This window comes from Columba livia, chromosome 18, assembly GCF_036013475.1.
Source record: "Columba livia isolate bColLiv1 breed racing homer chromosome 18, bColLiv1.pat.W.v2, whole genome shotgun sequence".
NCBI classification, from domain to species: Eukaryota; Metazoa; Chordata; class Aves; order Columbiformes; family Columbidae; genus Columba; species Columba livia.
The window spans coordinates 10,548,306-10,563,408 of record NC_088619.1 but is presented as its reverse complement, the minus strand read 5'-3'; the positions used below and the strand labels follow the sequence as shown (position 1 = coordinate 10,563,408).

At 42.4% G+C, this 15,103-nt stretch overlaps 2 protein-coding genes across 7 annotated transcripts; one reads left to right on the top strand and one right to left on the bottom strand.

Annotated features, from left to right (window-relative positions):
• The first annotated feature begins 151 nt into the window (after positions 1–151).
• POLG2 (DNA polymerase gamma 2, accessory subunit) lies at positions 152–6,541 on the top strand. Of its 3 annotated transcripts, XM_065034151.1 has the most exons (8): positions 152–2,494; positions 2,871–2,997; positions 3,146–3,251; positions 3,630–3,803; positions 4,476–4,616; positions 4,864–4,944; positions 5,495–5,595; positions 6,342–6,541. In XM_065034151.1, the coding sequence occupies exons 1-8, from the start codon at positions 1,999–2,001 to the stop codon at positions 6,505–6,507; spliced, it is 1,392 nt and encodes a 463-aa protein (XP_064890223.1). In that variant the 5' UTR covers positions 152–1,998; the 3' UTR covers positions 6,508–6,541. The 3 variants fall into 3 exon arrangements, with proteins under 3 accessions (XP_064890223.1, XP_064890225.1, XP_064890226.1); XM_065034153.1 differs by lacking the exon at positions 2,871–2,997 and having other exon boundaries at positions 3,151–3,251; XM_065034154.1 differs by lacking the exon at positions 5,495–5,595.
• Positions 5,740–13,268, bottom strand: MILR1 (mast cell immunoglobulin like receptor 1). 4 transcript variants are annotated; one of them, XM_065034167.1, is made up of 9 exons: positions 11,735–13,268; positions 11,600–11,644; positions 10,552–10,839; positions 9,947–10,231; positions 9,319–9,432; positions 8,776–8,865; positions 7,992–8,054; positions 7,588–7,647; positions 5,740–6,411 (listed from the first exon to the last, which is right to left on the bottom strand). In XM_065034167.1, the coding sequence occupies exons 1-8, from the start codon at positions 11,766–11,768 to the stop codon at positions 7,595–7,597; spliced, it is 972 nt and encodes a 323-aa protein (XP_064890239.1). In that variant the 5' UTR covers positions 11,769–13,268; the 3' UTR covers positions 5,740–6,411; positions 7,588–7,594. The 4 variants fall into 4 exon arrangements, with proteins under 4 accessions (XP_064890239.1, XP_064890238.1, XP_064890237.1 ...); XM_065034166.1 differs by having other exon boundaries at positions 7,588–7,644; positions 11,600–13,268; XM_065034165.1 differs by having other exon boundaries at positions 11,600–13,266.
• Between the last annotated feature and the right edge of the window lie 1,835 nt (positions 13,269–15,103).

The following is a 15,103-nucleotide window of genomic DNA, read 5'->3' as shown; positions in this document are numbered from 1 at the left end:
TTCTAGTAGATGCAACAGACTCTAAGGCACTGCCCCTGCTGAGCAAAGCAACAGCCTTTCCTTGCTGAGGAGCAGAGCTGGAATAGTACTTGGTCCTGGGGTTAAAGTACTTAATGCTTTCAAGTACAGAGTATTCAAATTCCAGTTAATACTTTCAGATCCTTCCTCTCACTTGTTTATCAGTAACAATTAGTTTCAGGTTTAACAATGCTTAACTACAGCTTGATGAAATAAAGGCTGAATCAGCAAGAATCAAGGCGAGGTTCTGTCTAGGCTATCTTGAACTCCAGTCACACTGTTTCTTCTATACTTCATATTTTTTTGCTAGTCTGTGCTTAACTGTGATTTTTTTCTTCTCTCTGAGGCTCATCTTGTGCTGCTCTTAACCACAGCCTAACCTGCCTCGTAATTATTTATTTCTGTCTTTTCTATGGAGTTTTATCAGTTGACGGCAACAGTGAATGACCACAAAGTACTGACAACTCCAGATGAAGTCCTGAAATAACTACACTCGAGTCTAAAACTGCTGTTGGCAAGGGAAGGTCTTTTTAATTGTATTTGCAGAATTCCCCTTGCTAGTGCCATTTGTGTTGAAGACAAGGAGGTAGATGGTTATTTGTATTTTAAATCTTGTGTGTTAATTGCTAGCTTCCTAGGTCAGTTACCCAAAACAATGCATGAAAAGTTTTTGTTGGAAAACTTTATACTAAAAAATGCACACAAAAAATTCACAACTTGTAAATTAACATTGACAGATTGGGGTAATTTTTAACTGGTGCAAAGAACAAATAAGCCTCTTTCTGCCTGGAGATGGGAGATGGCACAAACCACATCTGTTGAAGGGAAACCTAGATAGGTGTTTGCAGGTCCCAGTGGTTGAAAATGTGCTTTGGAAGCTTAATCAGGAAATGATGGGAAGAGCTGCACCTGGTGCCTTCTCAGTACAAGTTGTTCAAGGTTGTAGATTCCTGGTGGCCTTCAGTGTAATTAGGTGGAAGTTGGCACCTGCCAAATCTACCTTGATAGAAGCTGCAGTGATTTTAAGCTTGGCCTCCAAGGTTCTGTCTCCTGCAGGTGTGCTCCGGGTACTTTTTATTCAACTCTGAGGAACAGGGCCCCATCTTGAATTCTTTTGCCCTACAGTGTTTCCAAATGCCCATCACCTAGGGGAAGCGTTCCTGAGGTGGAAGAGACTTGCTCAGGGGAAGGGGGGCACCCTTCTTAATATTTGCACAGAAAAACATATAAAAAAAGAGCTCTGCTACACAGCTTTCACAACAAACTCTGGTAGTTTAGAGCTCGTGTCCAATCTGCCATAGGAATGGAAGTTGGAAGTCGTTTGTGCACCGGGAGCAGCAGCTCCTCCGCTGACCCGGTGCCCCACTAACGCGCTGTGTTTGCAGCCCGCGGGCTGGAGATCAGGCACCCACACCGAGATTATTCCCGCTCACTGGGACTTTACGGGAATCTTCCGTGACAGCCAGTTCGCAGAACTGTTCCTCCTCTCTGAAGCTCCACCTTCTGGCCCTGGTACAAGATGGTGACGAAGCACGGATGGAAATTTCCACCGCTCCGCTCTGGGCTGTACCGGGAGCTGAGCTCTGCCTTCTGCGGAGAGAGGCTTTATGTTGCCCCAGGCCTGCAAAGCAACGCACAGCTGCTCTGTATAGCGAGCTTCGTGTGGGGTTTTCCCCCATAAATCTCCCTCTGCAGCTGCGATGTGCTCCCGTGACAGCGAAGGGCTGGGTCTACACACACCACCCGCTTGTAGCCCACAGAGCGGTGCGAGGGGGCCGGGGCGGAGAGGGGAGGACCGGCCGCTGCCTCAGCCAGGCCCGGCCGCGGGGCACACGACACACGACGACACGGGCGGGTCGCCGGGTGCCACCGCGCATGCGCGGCTGCCGCGCCCCCCGCTCCTCATGACACACTGCGCATGCGCACTGCCTGCACTGACACCCCACCCCCCAGGCATGAGGGCGGCGGGAGGCGCGGAACATGGCGCTGGGTGGCGGCCAAGGCGGCCGGTGGTGCCGCCGCGCTCCCGTGTTGAGGCGGCGGCTGGGGATCGCGGAGGGGCTGGAGGCCGCGTCCCCGGCGCGGCCCTACGCGGCGGCGGTGACCGGCGGCGCTGAGGCGGCGAGCGGGGAGGAGCTGCTGGAGGTTTGCCGGCGGCGGCACTTCCTGCGGGGCGGCGCGGAGCCGCGGCCCTGGCGGGCTTACCTCAGCGGCTGCCCCCCGGCCTTCGGGCCGCTGGGCGTGGGGCTGCGGGACAACCTGGCGGCCCAGTGGTGGGACTCCACGGTGGCTTCCCGGGAGCAGGTGTTCGCGGTGGACGCCCCGCTCCACGGCCCGCCCGCCGCCGGCGCCCCGCGGGCCGGGCCGGAGCTGCGGCTGCTGCACCCGGAGACGCTGCGCGGAGCCCTCCGGGGCGACCCGGCTGCGGAGGAAGAGCTGCGGAGCGCGGGGGCGCTCCGGGAGAGCCTCCTGCCCGGTGCGTCTCTGGTCCTTCAGCGGGTTGAGCGGCGCTCCCGGCAGCCTGCTCGCTGTTTTCTTACCGGGAGCGAAGCAGCAGGAAATATTTCATTGTGTTAGAGTTCTGGGGATGTTTCGTGTGCACGGTGTGAGGTTGTGTCCTTTTCAAACACCCGAGCAGTACGAATGCTGAAGTTGCGCATCGGATGCTTTTCCTTGTAATTGGGGGAAAGGCACGTTGAAGGTGCAGTTGCCAAAGTAGCGGGAGAAATCAGGCTGCACTGCTGAGCTGATCTCTGCAAAGCACCGATGCTAATTGGACTGCACATAGCAACAATAACAAATTATTTTATTTCCTCTGTGGCTACTAGGATCAGCAATTTGTCTGTTGACAGGTGCGTTGGCACAATATACAAGCTGCTTAGAATTGACGAACAAAAGACTGCCGTGTGGCCTGGCTCAGGTTGGAGTATGTTTTCACTCTCTTCCCGAAAGTGAACAGCACAACAAAAACCTTAGAAGGTAGAGTAGCAGAAGAATTAATCCCTTTTCATACCTAAACAAACTGTTTGTGCTCGTTTCACTCTTGGATTATTTTTGAATAGTGTCTCTTGGTTTTTCCCTGTTGTTTTTTAAGGAGTTAACTTGCTGACCTTGCTATTGTTTAAAGAATAGGCGAGAGGACCACGTCTTTGCTTGCATGGTTTAGTTCTCCCAGAACTGCAGGACAGTGGCTGGATTACTGGTTACGCCAGAGGCTTCAATGGTGGAGAAAGGTAACAGCAGCGTACGAGCGGGAAGTCTTGGCCTGGTCCTTTGTATCTCAAACAGCGGGGATAGACACCCTGATGAATTTGGTGGCATTATGTTGCATGCCTGTTCTTGCCATGGAATTGCATATATTTCTTGTGAGAAACCAAAAAACTAAGTAAGTTTATGACAAACCTGTTAAGTAGTTTACAACATGACTTGCAGACAGGCAAATGTTTTGTGTTTGTAATTGATTTGAGATTAAAATGCTGTGAAACAATAAAGAGATTTGGGCTGTAATTCATCAAAATCTCTTGCTGACAATCCTAGACTTGGGCTTGCATTACAGATTATGTGGTTAATACAGCATACACAGTAGTGATCCTCTCCTATGGTGTTTTCAGTTTGCAGTAGGCCCATCTAACTTCAGCAGCAGTGACTTTCAGGATGAAGAAGGAAGAAGAGGATTTAACTTAAGTTACAGATTTCCTTGGGGGACAGAAACAATAGAAACTTTGAAGAACCTTGGTGATACTGAACTGTTACTGATGTATCCAGGGGATAATTCAAAATTGCTTGTAAGCTTTACTATATCAAAACCTTTTCTGATGAAGATGACAGTGTGTGAGAGAAGTGGTTTCTTTGCTGGTCCACTTGCTCAGCATGTGACTATCTTTTTATTCTTTTGTTGTAAAAGCAATACAATTGATACTCTGCAGTCAGACCTTCATTTTCAAAAGCAGATAAAATAATATTTTGGGTTTTTTTTGCAATGAGTTAATTCTTTGAAATGAGAAATGAGCTATATTGACAAGACAGCTGTTGTCTGTTATCTGTGAGCAGATGCCAAGACAAACTCAGTCTGTGTTTTGCAGTGTTAAATTCACATCACAAACTGTACATTTTTCTGTAGCTTGTCCAGTTCCGTATATGTGGATTAATGGATTATAAATGCTGTAAATGGCTTTCAAGTCTATTGGTCATAGATATACATTTATGATCAGAGAGGCAGGACAAGAAAATAATCACATCCTGCTCTGATCTTCTGATTTCCCCAGTGTTACAATCTTGGCTAGTTATTGTTACATGTTTGCAATTGTTGGTAACTTTTTAAAATATATGTCTGAATGTATTCTAAATGCTGTAAGTGTGGTTGCGCTCAGTGCCTCGCTATACATTTAAGGTGAACAAGAGGCCCTTTGGGGCACTGTTTGAGGTGTCCCTTTGTGGGTGTGTTTCTTTCTCTCCAGGGCCGAGATGGGAGGAAGAATGTTATTCCCCACGTTCTGTCTGTGAGTGGAAACCTGGACCGAGGAGCACTAGCATACCTCTTTGATTCTCTACAGCTAGCTGAGAATCCGTTAACTAAAAAGAAAGATTCACAGAGAAAGGTAACTTTCTGTAGAAAGTGTGAGGGAGGATGGAGGGCAGGGCCAGGTCTAAGTACAAAACCCACAGACAACACGTGAAATTTAAGCACAGAAATATCTCCTTTTTCCACATGGCCATCACTGTTCCCTTCCCCAGCAGGTGCAGCCATGGGACTGCCTCTGTGAGAAAAATTAATGTTTCCTAGGTCTGTTTAGAATTGCATACTAAATATGTTTAGTAATCTGTTGCTTTTTGTAAAATTGTTAGGTACTTAAGCTTCATCCTTGTTTAGCACCTCTCAAAGTGGCCCTGGATGTAGGTAAAGGTCCAACAACGGAGATGAGACAGGTACGTTGTAAGAAACTATTTTCGTTTTTATAACTCGGACACTGTTTCCATTTGGGAGAATCGTACTGTACTTTGATTCTCTGAGGTTGTACATGTTTCAGGTGCTTTACCTGTGCAGCTCGAGAGTCACTGCAAACAGCAGGTTGTAGGTGCCTCCCTCGCATTAACACGCTGCTTTTAGTACTGTTAATAGAGCTGATTATTTGTTCCATGCAAAATTAAGAAAAATAAATAACAAAATCCCTCTCAACTTGTTAATCTTTCAGAATTATCTTAATGTGTGGGTCATGTCTTCAGAAGGATTTTTTATAAGTTTTTATTTAAGTCAGTCATTAAGCCAATCCCCACAAAAGGGAGGAAGCTTATGTTGCATGTTTTTAAATAGAAATGGAGATTTAATTGCCGGGCTGCTTTCTACTTTGAGATTATTTCACCCAGAAAAATTAATACCAGCTAGGAATGCGAATACCACACATACTAGAGTTTTAATGGTTTCTTTGTATATGATTCCAAGCCCTCAAATTCATTTAACTTTTGGTTTTAAACACAGGTTTGTCAAGGATTGTTCAATGAACTGTCAGAAAACAAAATTTCTGTATGGCCGGGTTATCTTGAAACAGTGCATGTATCTCTGGAACAGCTTTATTCAAAGTAAGGAGAAACAGTCTTAAATCCATTAAACTGTGATGGTGAAAAAATACTTTCTGTGGAGTAGTGAAAATATGCCCATTTCCAATAAAAAGTCATCGAGTGCAGTAACCGCATGACTGAAGGCACATATCCCGAATTATAAACTTGGATTCAATTAATTTTATTACAAAGAGCAATGTCGGATAGTTAATTTCTAAAATGAAGCAAAGTACTGTGTCTAGTCTTGAGCTAAAAGTTTGTCAAGCCTGGAATGATTACCGTAAATAAGTGTATGTGATGGAATTATTTGTGGAGATAGAAACTGCTGTTCCAGCGAGGGCTTTATCTATGAGCTGTTGATCAAGAGTGAATTTGGAGCAGATTGCTACTCATGTTGATGGATCTTGAGCATATTGATGAATATTTTTTCCCTGAGAGAAAAGAAATACAGCCATTTGTTGATGTGCAGTAGTCTTCAGAGTAAGTCTGGCTGTTAAGTAACAGAAGAACAATGTAGTCTGCTTCTACAAAAATACTCTTGTAACAGGTCACTAAATAACGTTCTTGTTATGTAATAAAGTAACTAAATAATTTGAAGATGTGTAGTCAGGAAAGCAAGGAAGGGCAACAAGGAAACTGGTGTTTTCACACAGGGCTTAGCACAGTATAGCAAAACTAAAGATTTACAGCTTATGGTCATTTGTACATAACCTATCTGAATTTTTCGTACACCAAAAGCAGTAGCAGGTGTGCTCTTTTCTTCGCAGGTACGATGAGATGAGTGTTCTCTTCACGGTCTTGATAACTGATGCCACTCTGGAGAATGGAGTGGTCCAGCTGAGGAGCAGAGACACCACGATGAAGGAAATGATGCACATTTCTAGGCTGAAGGACTTTTTATCTAAGTATGTAACAGCAGCCAAAAATGTGTAAATTTAAATTCATTGAATAAAATAGATTTCTTAAATATCTGTGCCTGGACTGGCTTCGATGGCGTCACGGACTCTGGTTTCTCTGCAAACAGTTCTGGTGAAAGTTGGTGGTGCATCTGTTTTGTGTCAAATCTAGACCGTGTAGGTCTTCCAGGTTACCTTGAAAAGGGAAGGGATGAACTTGTTCCCCATTAGCAGGGCAAACCATAACTGCTTTCATGTCTTCAGTTTTACTGTCTTACTGAGAATATTCCATCCTAACCTAAAAATTTATCTTTCATCTGTGTATTGCTGACACAATTAAGGTATCTGTTGGAAAATGGTGTTTTATGTAAAATACTTTCCTGTCTTAAATGTTTTAATAGCATCAGTAAGTATCTTTCTACTATCTGTTTGTAGGAAAGTGTTTGAATCACGTGGCCTCAGTTCTTCAATATTTAAGCTACTTCATCTTGCACTTGATAAATGTAAAAATCAGAAATACGTTATCAAGTGTAACAGAGGAAATAGAAGAAATAAATGGTAAACTAGTGTGTGCCTAAGAGGACAACACACTAGGGACACTTTTATTTTAATACTTGACTTACAGCCTTTTGTTTATCCGATGTCTGCATACAACCCAGTTTCTGTTTCAGGAGAATTGTTAAACGTAGAGGAGCTCGGGTCTGGGTGAAAGCTTTACGTCAATTATGCCTTTCTGTTTATTCATCAGATGCATATAATGCCAGACTATATATTGTGTGCAGCAGGATCTTACCTGACAGTGATGGTGTTGTTTTGTTTAGTTTTGGTTTTTTATAGAGCTATGTGAGCAATAAGCTGTTGTTTGTCCCATGGGGTTGCTATTTGGGTCTTTGTTAATTCCAGGTTTTATCCATTCTGCTTTTAAATTGAAATCCATAGAGATTATGACTTGGGGATTTTGCTTGCTAGTAGAAAACGAGCAATATTGCCTGTCTGCTAGGAAACTAGAATCAAAACACCATCTCTTTCTGTGCAGATTTCATGATACTTGTCACATCTGAGGACTGAAAGATTCTATAAAAATACATGATTAAGTTAATTACAAAAGGCATCTTACCTGGTACTCAGTCTCTGATGAGGGCCTTTGAATAGACTGTAGCACATGTCCTCTTCTCTGCTAAATACCAGAATAACATCATTCATTATTCATTTATTTTGTTACAGATACACAACAGAAGAATTAATATACCATCAGTAACCTGGTCACTAATAACATCTCCTGCACGGTTTCATAATGAGGCTTTTGAATTTTTGGGTCATCGTATGTTGATAATATTTTTATTTGGGGGGTTTTGTTTGCTTTTTTCCCCATCAAAAAAGTTTCAAAGTTATTTTAATTTCTTTGTAGTAAGCTGTTTTAGCATGTAACTGCTGTCTACACCCTGCCTCCCCCCAGCAAAATCCCCCCCAAACATATTGGTGTGTATCAGAGATTCCAATATTAGAGCTTGAATTTTTTACCTTCTTCATCTTCTCTTCTAATAACAGAAATGTTGATATATTCTTCTTCTGGTTTAACAGGCTCTAGATTAAAGATGAGCTGCAGTTAATTACAAGACCAACCAGATTTTTTTTTTTAATAATCTTGAAATAAAGCAGTGGGATTCCATACTGAATATAAATCTGCTGTGCTGCTGCGACTGAAATAGTACAGTGCCTTAACATAAGTCAGTTGTTTTGTTGTCTAGCATTGCTTCACAATTTCAGTTTGAACTCAGTCTTGCGAAGCTAAGAAACATGGAATAAAGAACTCTTGTGTACTGAACAACTTTGAACAGAACACAGGAACTATGCCAGTTTTATTTTACTGCAACTTGCATATGGCCCACTTCTGGCTCTTAGTAAATGGGTGTTGCACCTCTGATCTACTTGCTGTCTTTTCTTTTTCTCTGTACTGGCCACTCCAATCCTCACCATGAGTTTTCAAACACATCTCCTCATTTTACTTCTGTTTACAGTAGATTCTTGTATGGAACTTCAGTTCATTTAAGCAGTTGCAGCTTTGGCTGCATGGCTGACAGGTAGTGCCAAATTTGGATCTGGATCCTGGGGGGCTTCAAATAACACCCTGCCAGGCACAGTCAGTAGGAGTAGTTGTTCATGTACAGAGTGGTATGAAGTGTCCACTCTGCTGCTTTTGTAGTACCTGCAGAAATTTGCCCGTATTACACATAGTACAAAGCATTCTTCAGCCAAACTCCCACAAACAAGTTTCATGACTGCATGGGGAGTAACACGAACTTACCGATCTCTGCGTATATGACATCATCTTCGGCCTCTTCTGCATTCATAGTTGAAGTAAGGCCAGCTGAGGGCCTAGTAGACTTAAATTTTTCTGCAAATTGTAAAAGAAGAAGAAACATGCCTATATACGTATATCATTTTTTATTACAGTGAAATAACCAGCTCCATGATATTTTTTGAATATTTGAAGATCTCAGATATAATGTTATTATCATGACAAAAATTATTTCTTAACCAAGGCCATTTAAAAATAGAATTTCCTTTCTTAACTAAGAACAATGAGGTCCAATTCCTTCCAACATTTATGTGTATTAAATTAGATGTTGTTTTGCATCTCCCATCCCAGACCTGCCATCTAAACCATAACTCGATGGTTTTGCCTTGTCAGTGTCTTGTTAAGTAGGCTATGCTGCTTAAGAGGAGACTTGACAGCATCCTAAAATACCAAGAGTGTAACTCTACTTGTAACATCATGTTTACACACTAAAATATACTGACAACATAAATGAGCACCTCTGGAAAGTGAAGCAAACATTCAACTCACTTGCTTTATATGAAGGAATTATGAAAAATGGAATTGCCAGAGCAAATCCTATTACGAACAGTAGCAAGATCAGCACAAGAGAAATTATCAGGGGCTGAGAATGGCGTCTCTCTTCTGCCAAGAAGAAAAAGAAAATGTTTATGCAATGAAATGTTGATTCATATTCTAAGTATTTTCCGTAAGTTAAAATCAAGACTGTGCATTTCTTTCAGCTGTTGGATTAACTGTGGTTGATGTAACTCCTCAGGAGAGGCCACGTCGCACGCACACAGCAGGAGGAAGGGAGTTTGCTGGCGCTGGTAGATTCTCCATTTCACAGGACCAGAGAGAAAAATGAAATGAGACCCTCCACAAGGTACACCAGGGGTGTCTTGTAAAAGTGGATCTTTTATAATCAGCCTTCATGGTTAGTTCAACTTCTACCACTATCTAGGCTTCACGGAATTCTACCTGTTTGCATCAATTTTAAAAACTAGGGGGTTATTTTTTAGTTGTAAAAAAAAAAATCTTTTAAACATTATATTACAGGCACAAAATTTCCAGCTAAAAAACTTGCATTGTTACAACAGTCTAAATTTTGTGCAGTCCCTGTTTATTGACAGTGGTAAATTGTTTCATGCATGCATACCTGCTAATGTAAAGTTGAAACTGTTGCTGTATTTTGTATTATTGCGAAAGCTATTTTCAGCTCTGCATTTATAAGTTCCAAAGTCACTAGAGGAATTGATAAATAGAAAAATCATAGCTGCTTCCCTCTTCTGCATCTTCACTGGCTGAGAGATGCTTCTTTTTCCTTTGAAGAATATGTATGTGATAGGAAGAGAGCCGTTCACTGAGAGACAAGACAGGGTCACATTCTGGCCTTTCTTTGCTTGAGAGGTGAGCGAGCTCAGCACCGGTTTGGAAATTGGCTCTGTGGAAAGAAAACTGAAAAGGCTGCATCACTGTGTATGGGACAAGCTCGAAAGCAAGACTCAGAGTTAAGCGGCAACATTGGCAAATGAGAATGGGCATCAAGGATGGACGGTTCAGTGAGCCAGATCAGAATAGACCTGCCTGCTGACTCCTACGGTAAAAATAGCTGTTTGCAGGAAAGTTCAGCTCTGGAGCCAGCGCAGGCACACACTGCAGTTCAAAACAGTACCTGCTGCAATCACACTCCTGACTTGTGCGTTGCATGGCTTATGTGCCCCTAAAATAAAACACGCTGAGAAGGTGTACAGCAAGACATACCTATAAGGGTGAACCTGAGACTGTTGCTGTATTTTCCGCCATTGGTGATGTTATTCTCAGCTTTGCATTTGTATTCACCCACATCACTCTCAGAGTTGATAGTCAAGTTAAACAAACCGGGGGTCAAGTCTGGCCTGTTTAAAGTGGATACCTTCTTATTGTGTTTAAACAATGTGTATCTGACAGGTGGAGATCCAGAGTCCACGTGGCAGGAGAGGCTCACGTTCTGCTTCATCATGACATTCGAAGTCCCCTCAAGAGGTAAGAGCCTGGGGTTGGACAGCATCTCTGGAAAGGAGAAACTTCTGAGTGAGTTCACTGCAACTATCATCCAAGAAACTCCCCAAAATGTGCTGAGGACCGGGCTATACTTATTTTAGTTGGAATAGCAGGTGATATTTTTTCCGCCTCTGGTAGTAGGCAACACAGCTTTGTATTTTTTTCAAAACACTTGAGGAAAAATGCGTGTCTTCATACAGGAGAGTTCATGCACAAAGCCAACAGATGTATCCAGACGAACCAACAAAAATACTTTTGAACTACAGCAGCAATGAAAATAATAGAAGTGTAAATTGTGGGAGAAAGTAACTTGATATGCTAGTCGAGAGGTAGCATGTGAAGCTGAAAATAAAAGCGGTATTTTATTTGTGGCCATATGTAAACTGGCAGGTTGAACTTTTGAATAGTAGCAGCAGGAGCCTTCTGATATCAAAGCAGTTTGCTCTTATGAGATTATACAAATAAATTTGTCATTAAAACTTTAGTGTCTTTTCATAGAAAATGGCAAGAAACCAGTCATGACTAAGATAAATTATGACACTTCTAGGGGTGGAAAAAATATGTTTTAACAACTTAAAGCAGTTTTGATTGCACATGGATGTCAGCAAGGTAACAGTTAATTTTTGATAGAAGTTTGTAAACTGCCCCACTGCACAGACAGGGGCCAAAGCTTTAATTTTACGTGAAAGCTTTGAACAGTTTTCAATCCTTTTTTTTTTTTGTTAACAGTTGATTTCAGCACCAAAACAAACAAAAAAAGCGAACCTACCTTTGCCATTTGCAGTAGTTTTCTGAATCTGCTGAGACATTTGAACTAAGAGAAGAAAAGAAAGCTTGCAGACAAGAAACAATGGTTCTCGGTTAGAAGGATTTGTAATGCATAAGAAGTATGTCCTTGGCTTACAGTAGGAAAACAGCAGACTTGTGAGAAATAACATTTTCTTGATACTGAGCAAGGCAGCTGGTGGAGTTACAGTAATGAAATCTTTGAGGAGTGGCTCCAAGGGTTGAGGAAGTCCTAAATACGGAAAGTGCTGATCTTCAGTGACGTTTGTGCAAAGACTTTTGTCATATTCCACTTAGATTTAGCCTATAGCAGACAGAGTAGTGGGCAGAGAACAAGCTGTGGAGTGAGGAACAGCCATTTGGGGTACAACTATATGTTACATACAGTTGTTGTAAGATAATCAGCATTTTTCTGAGTGAGAGAGCTGAGCTGTGTGGTAGAACTGTGCTGCCATTCAGTATATGAGAGTGTATGTAATTTTTCTAGCACTGTTCTTACAAGGGAATGAGATCACTGATTCATATCAGTCACACGTTTGCTAGAGATAATGCAAGTGATCATATGATGAGACTAAGGGAGTATATGGTACTGTTTATTTTAGCAGCAATATAATTTTAAAAAAATGTCCAGAAAAAAAAGAGTATCAAGTCTGTAGAAGTTTTAAGATGCTAACAAATATTTACAGCCAGCCAGGTTGTCAGGGAAATATTTTGGTCAAGCTTCAAATATTAAGGTGTGAAGATCTTGTCCTAGAAGGTACAAATCTCATCACAAACTTTGAGTTCAACATCACTGCCTGAACAAATTTGATAAGTAATTTGATGATCTAATTAGTAATACAAAGCTACATAATCACGGTTACAGCAAGTAGGTGTTGTAATCCTCTGGGCAAAGTAAATGTAATCTTTAGCTACACGTGGGCAATGTCTTCTGAAGAACTCAAGACCCTGTTGTACCTAAGAAAGCAACTACTTGTGCAGAGAATGCCTTAAAAGTGTTGTCGTGGTCCTTGTCTTATTTCTTTGTCTCCAGTGTCTGAAGGTGACACGACAAGGTCCTACAAAATCTGTCCTTTCCTCCTCTGTAACACAAAACCCTCCCAAAGCCTGGTCTGTTGCAGTATAGGAAAGCTTTTTCACAGAATTTTGTGACTTCCTTCCCCCTCATGGGTTTTTTTTGTGTTTGTTTGATTTCTTTTAAGACAACCTCCACCCTGCCCTTGCAAATGTTTCTTATGTGGAAACGCTGACAACTAACCACAAGACCGGCATATATGGTTTTTTTTTTTTTGCAGCTGGCAGGAAGCATGTGTAAAAACGCAGCTGGAAGGAGAAGAACAGGGAGACTTTGTACATTTTCCTGTTGGGGAGCCTGTTCTTTGTCAGAAACCCAGAAAAAAAAAAGCCCTTAAGACACGCACAGCGAGGTGGTGAAGGCGGAGAGGCGCCGTCAGGAGCAGGCGGCGGCCGGCCCGGCTGGTGAGGGCAGTGGCGGGAAAGGTTTTGGCGGGCTCGCCGGGTTCGGGTCGTTCCTGTGGGCTCTGAGGGGCCGGGGCCGCTGTCCCTCCCCTGAGGAGCCGCCATGCAGCCCCGTCCGGTGCGTGAGGGGCCGGCTGGCGGCCTGTGGAGAGAACGCGGAGCCATTAACCCGCCCGCCGTGTGACTCCTGCTCTGTAAGGTCACTGAGGGGCGGGCTGGCTCACCCGGAACTGAACGCCTCTCTAAGAAACGGATTTGTGTGCGGCTAATGGTGAATTGTTATAGTCAGCAGTGAATCCGTGCCTTTTAAAATAGTTTCGTTGTCAGCAGGGTCTCTCAGGTACAGCAGCTTTACATGGCGTGTGACAGAGCTTGGCCGGTTTCCTCAGGACGCATGTCCGGAGATGACAAGTGCTGGTCCAAAGTGCTGGGCTCTGTTTGAGAAGTGAGGAAGGCACGTTTCAGCAGAATTATAAAAGTTATTCCCAGTCCCAGTTTCTCATCCTGAGAGGTCTCTTGTTCTGGAAGAGCATCTGCTACAGTAGATGTCTGCAGAAGATGGCAATTAAAAATGACCTGAAGCTGTACAATCAGTCACTTATGCCCGCTACTGGAACAGGAAAGGTTTGACAGGTGGTACCAGAGACTACAGTTCTAATGTAAATCAACAAATAGATTTCACACCTCTGAAAGAAAGAATCTCTCTGCTTTTGTCTGAATGAATTTCTAAGGTACACGAAAGTGTGTGCTACATGAAATACAAATCAAGACTAGATTCCAAGCCAAAACTGGATTATTTCATGTCTAGATTCCTAATTTTCTTTTCAATGTGACACCATATTGATAAGGAAGTGTACAGCCAAATACTAATAATTAGCTCCTCTTCTATTCAAAAGAAAAATTTCCTTGTGAAAGCCTTGGTGATGTTCTCTCATTATGAGTTTCTGGTTCCTTCTGTTACTTTTTCAGATCTAGTTTATATTGCCATTTGGAGGAGGTGTTGGTAATTACAGGTTTCACTGCAAAAATGGAGGTGAGGGAACCAGCGTGCTTGGCTATAGTGGTCATCTCCCAGTAGATGGTGCAATTGTGAAACGCTATTTATTCAGAGAAGCACAAACTTTTAGCAATCCAGAGTTTCTGTACATTGTACAACTTCTAGACTTCTGGAAAACAAAACAAAACCCAAACCAACAATATTGATTTATTTAATGTTCTTTGTAAATATTCAAATCCAGGGTTAAAATTGTTTTTTTGTTGTTGTTCTTCTGTAGGGAGGTATAAAGAGGCACTTTTAAAATAAAGACAAATGGTGCAAATGTCTCACATTCAAGAGAAGATGATGTATCCTGAAAATATTAGCAGAACAAACATAGTTAATTCACAGTTTCCTAGGGATTTATCTAGACTTGTGAAAACAGCTGTGTTTGTTACACTTCTATTATCTATGAGAATACTGAAACAGGAGGTGATAATGCAGCAAAATAGTTCACAGTTGCAAGGAACCAGAAAGATTAAAGGATTACACACATCAGGGACTGGGGGATTAGAAATCAGAGCTGCTTTTCTATTCTTGATTTAGATACTGGAAAGCTTGTGTTGACTTCAGTATAGATGGAAACAGATCTCTGAATTTTTACAAATTTAAAAATAAAATTTAGAATATCCGAAACATTTGTCGATACACCTCTATAGCAATTAACTGCTTTTGAAATCAGTGAACTTATACAAGAAATCATGTGGAGCCTCCATTATGAGGGACAAGATTTAATGACCCCATAATGTTGTGTTAAGGGAAATGTTTTGTCAGTGAATCAGTGAGACAGAACTTGAAGGCAACACACGCAGAGACTTCTTTTCCGAAGAAAGCTAAACTCCCCTCAGTTTGAGACCAGGAGACAACGCTGAGGGGCCGTGGAAGATTTGCTGGAATCAGTGAGGAGGCGAGATGTCAGTCCTGAAGATTGGCACTGCCTGCTGCTCTTGCTGTCACGCCTGCCAGCTGGAG

Coding starts and splice junctions, on each gene's coding strand:
- POLG2 (XM_065034151.1), top strand. CDS start 1,999: ATGGCGCTGGGTGGCGGCCAAGGCGGCCGGTGGTGCCGCCGCGCTCCC. Junction 2,495..2,870: donor CCGGGAGAGCCTCCTGCCCG/GTGCGTCTCTGG, acceptor GTCTGTTGACAG/GTGCGTTGGCACAATATACA. Junction 2,998..3,145: donor CACAACAAAAACCTTAGAAG/GTAGAGTAGCAG, acceptor TATTGTTTAAAG/AATAGGCGAGAGGACCACGT.
- MILR1 (XM_065034165.1), bottom strand. CDS start 11,768: ATGTTATTTCTCACAAGTCTGCTGTTTTCCTACTGTAAGCCAAGGACA. Junction 10,840..11,599: donor AACTACTGCAAATGGCAAAG/GTAGGTTCGCTT, acceptor TCTCCTTTCCAG/AGATGCTGTCCAACCCCAGG. Junction 9,433..9,946: donor TTTCAACTTTACATTAGCAG/GTATGCATGCAT, acceptor TCTTCTTGGCAG/AAGAGAGACGCCATTCTCAG.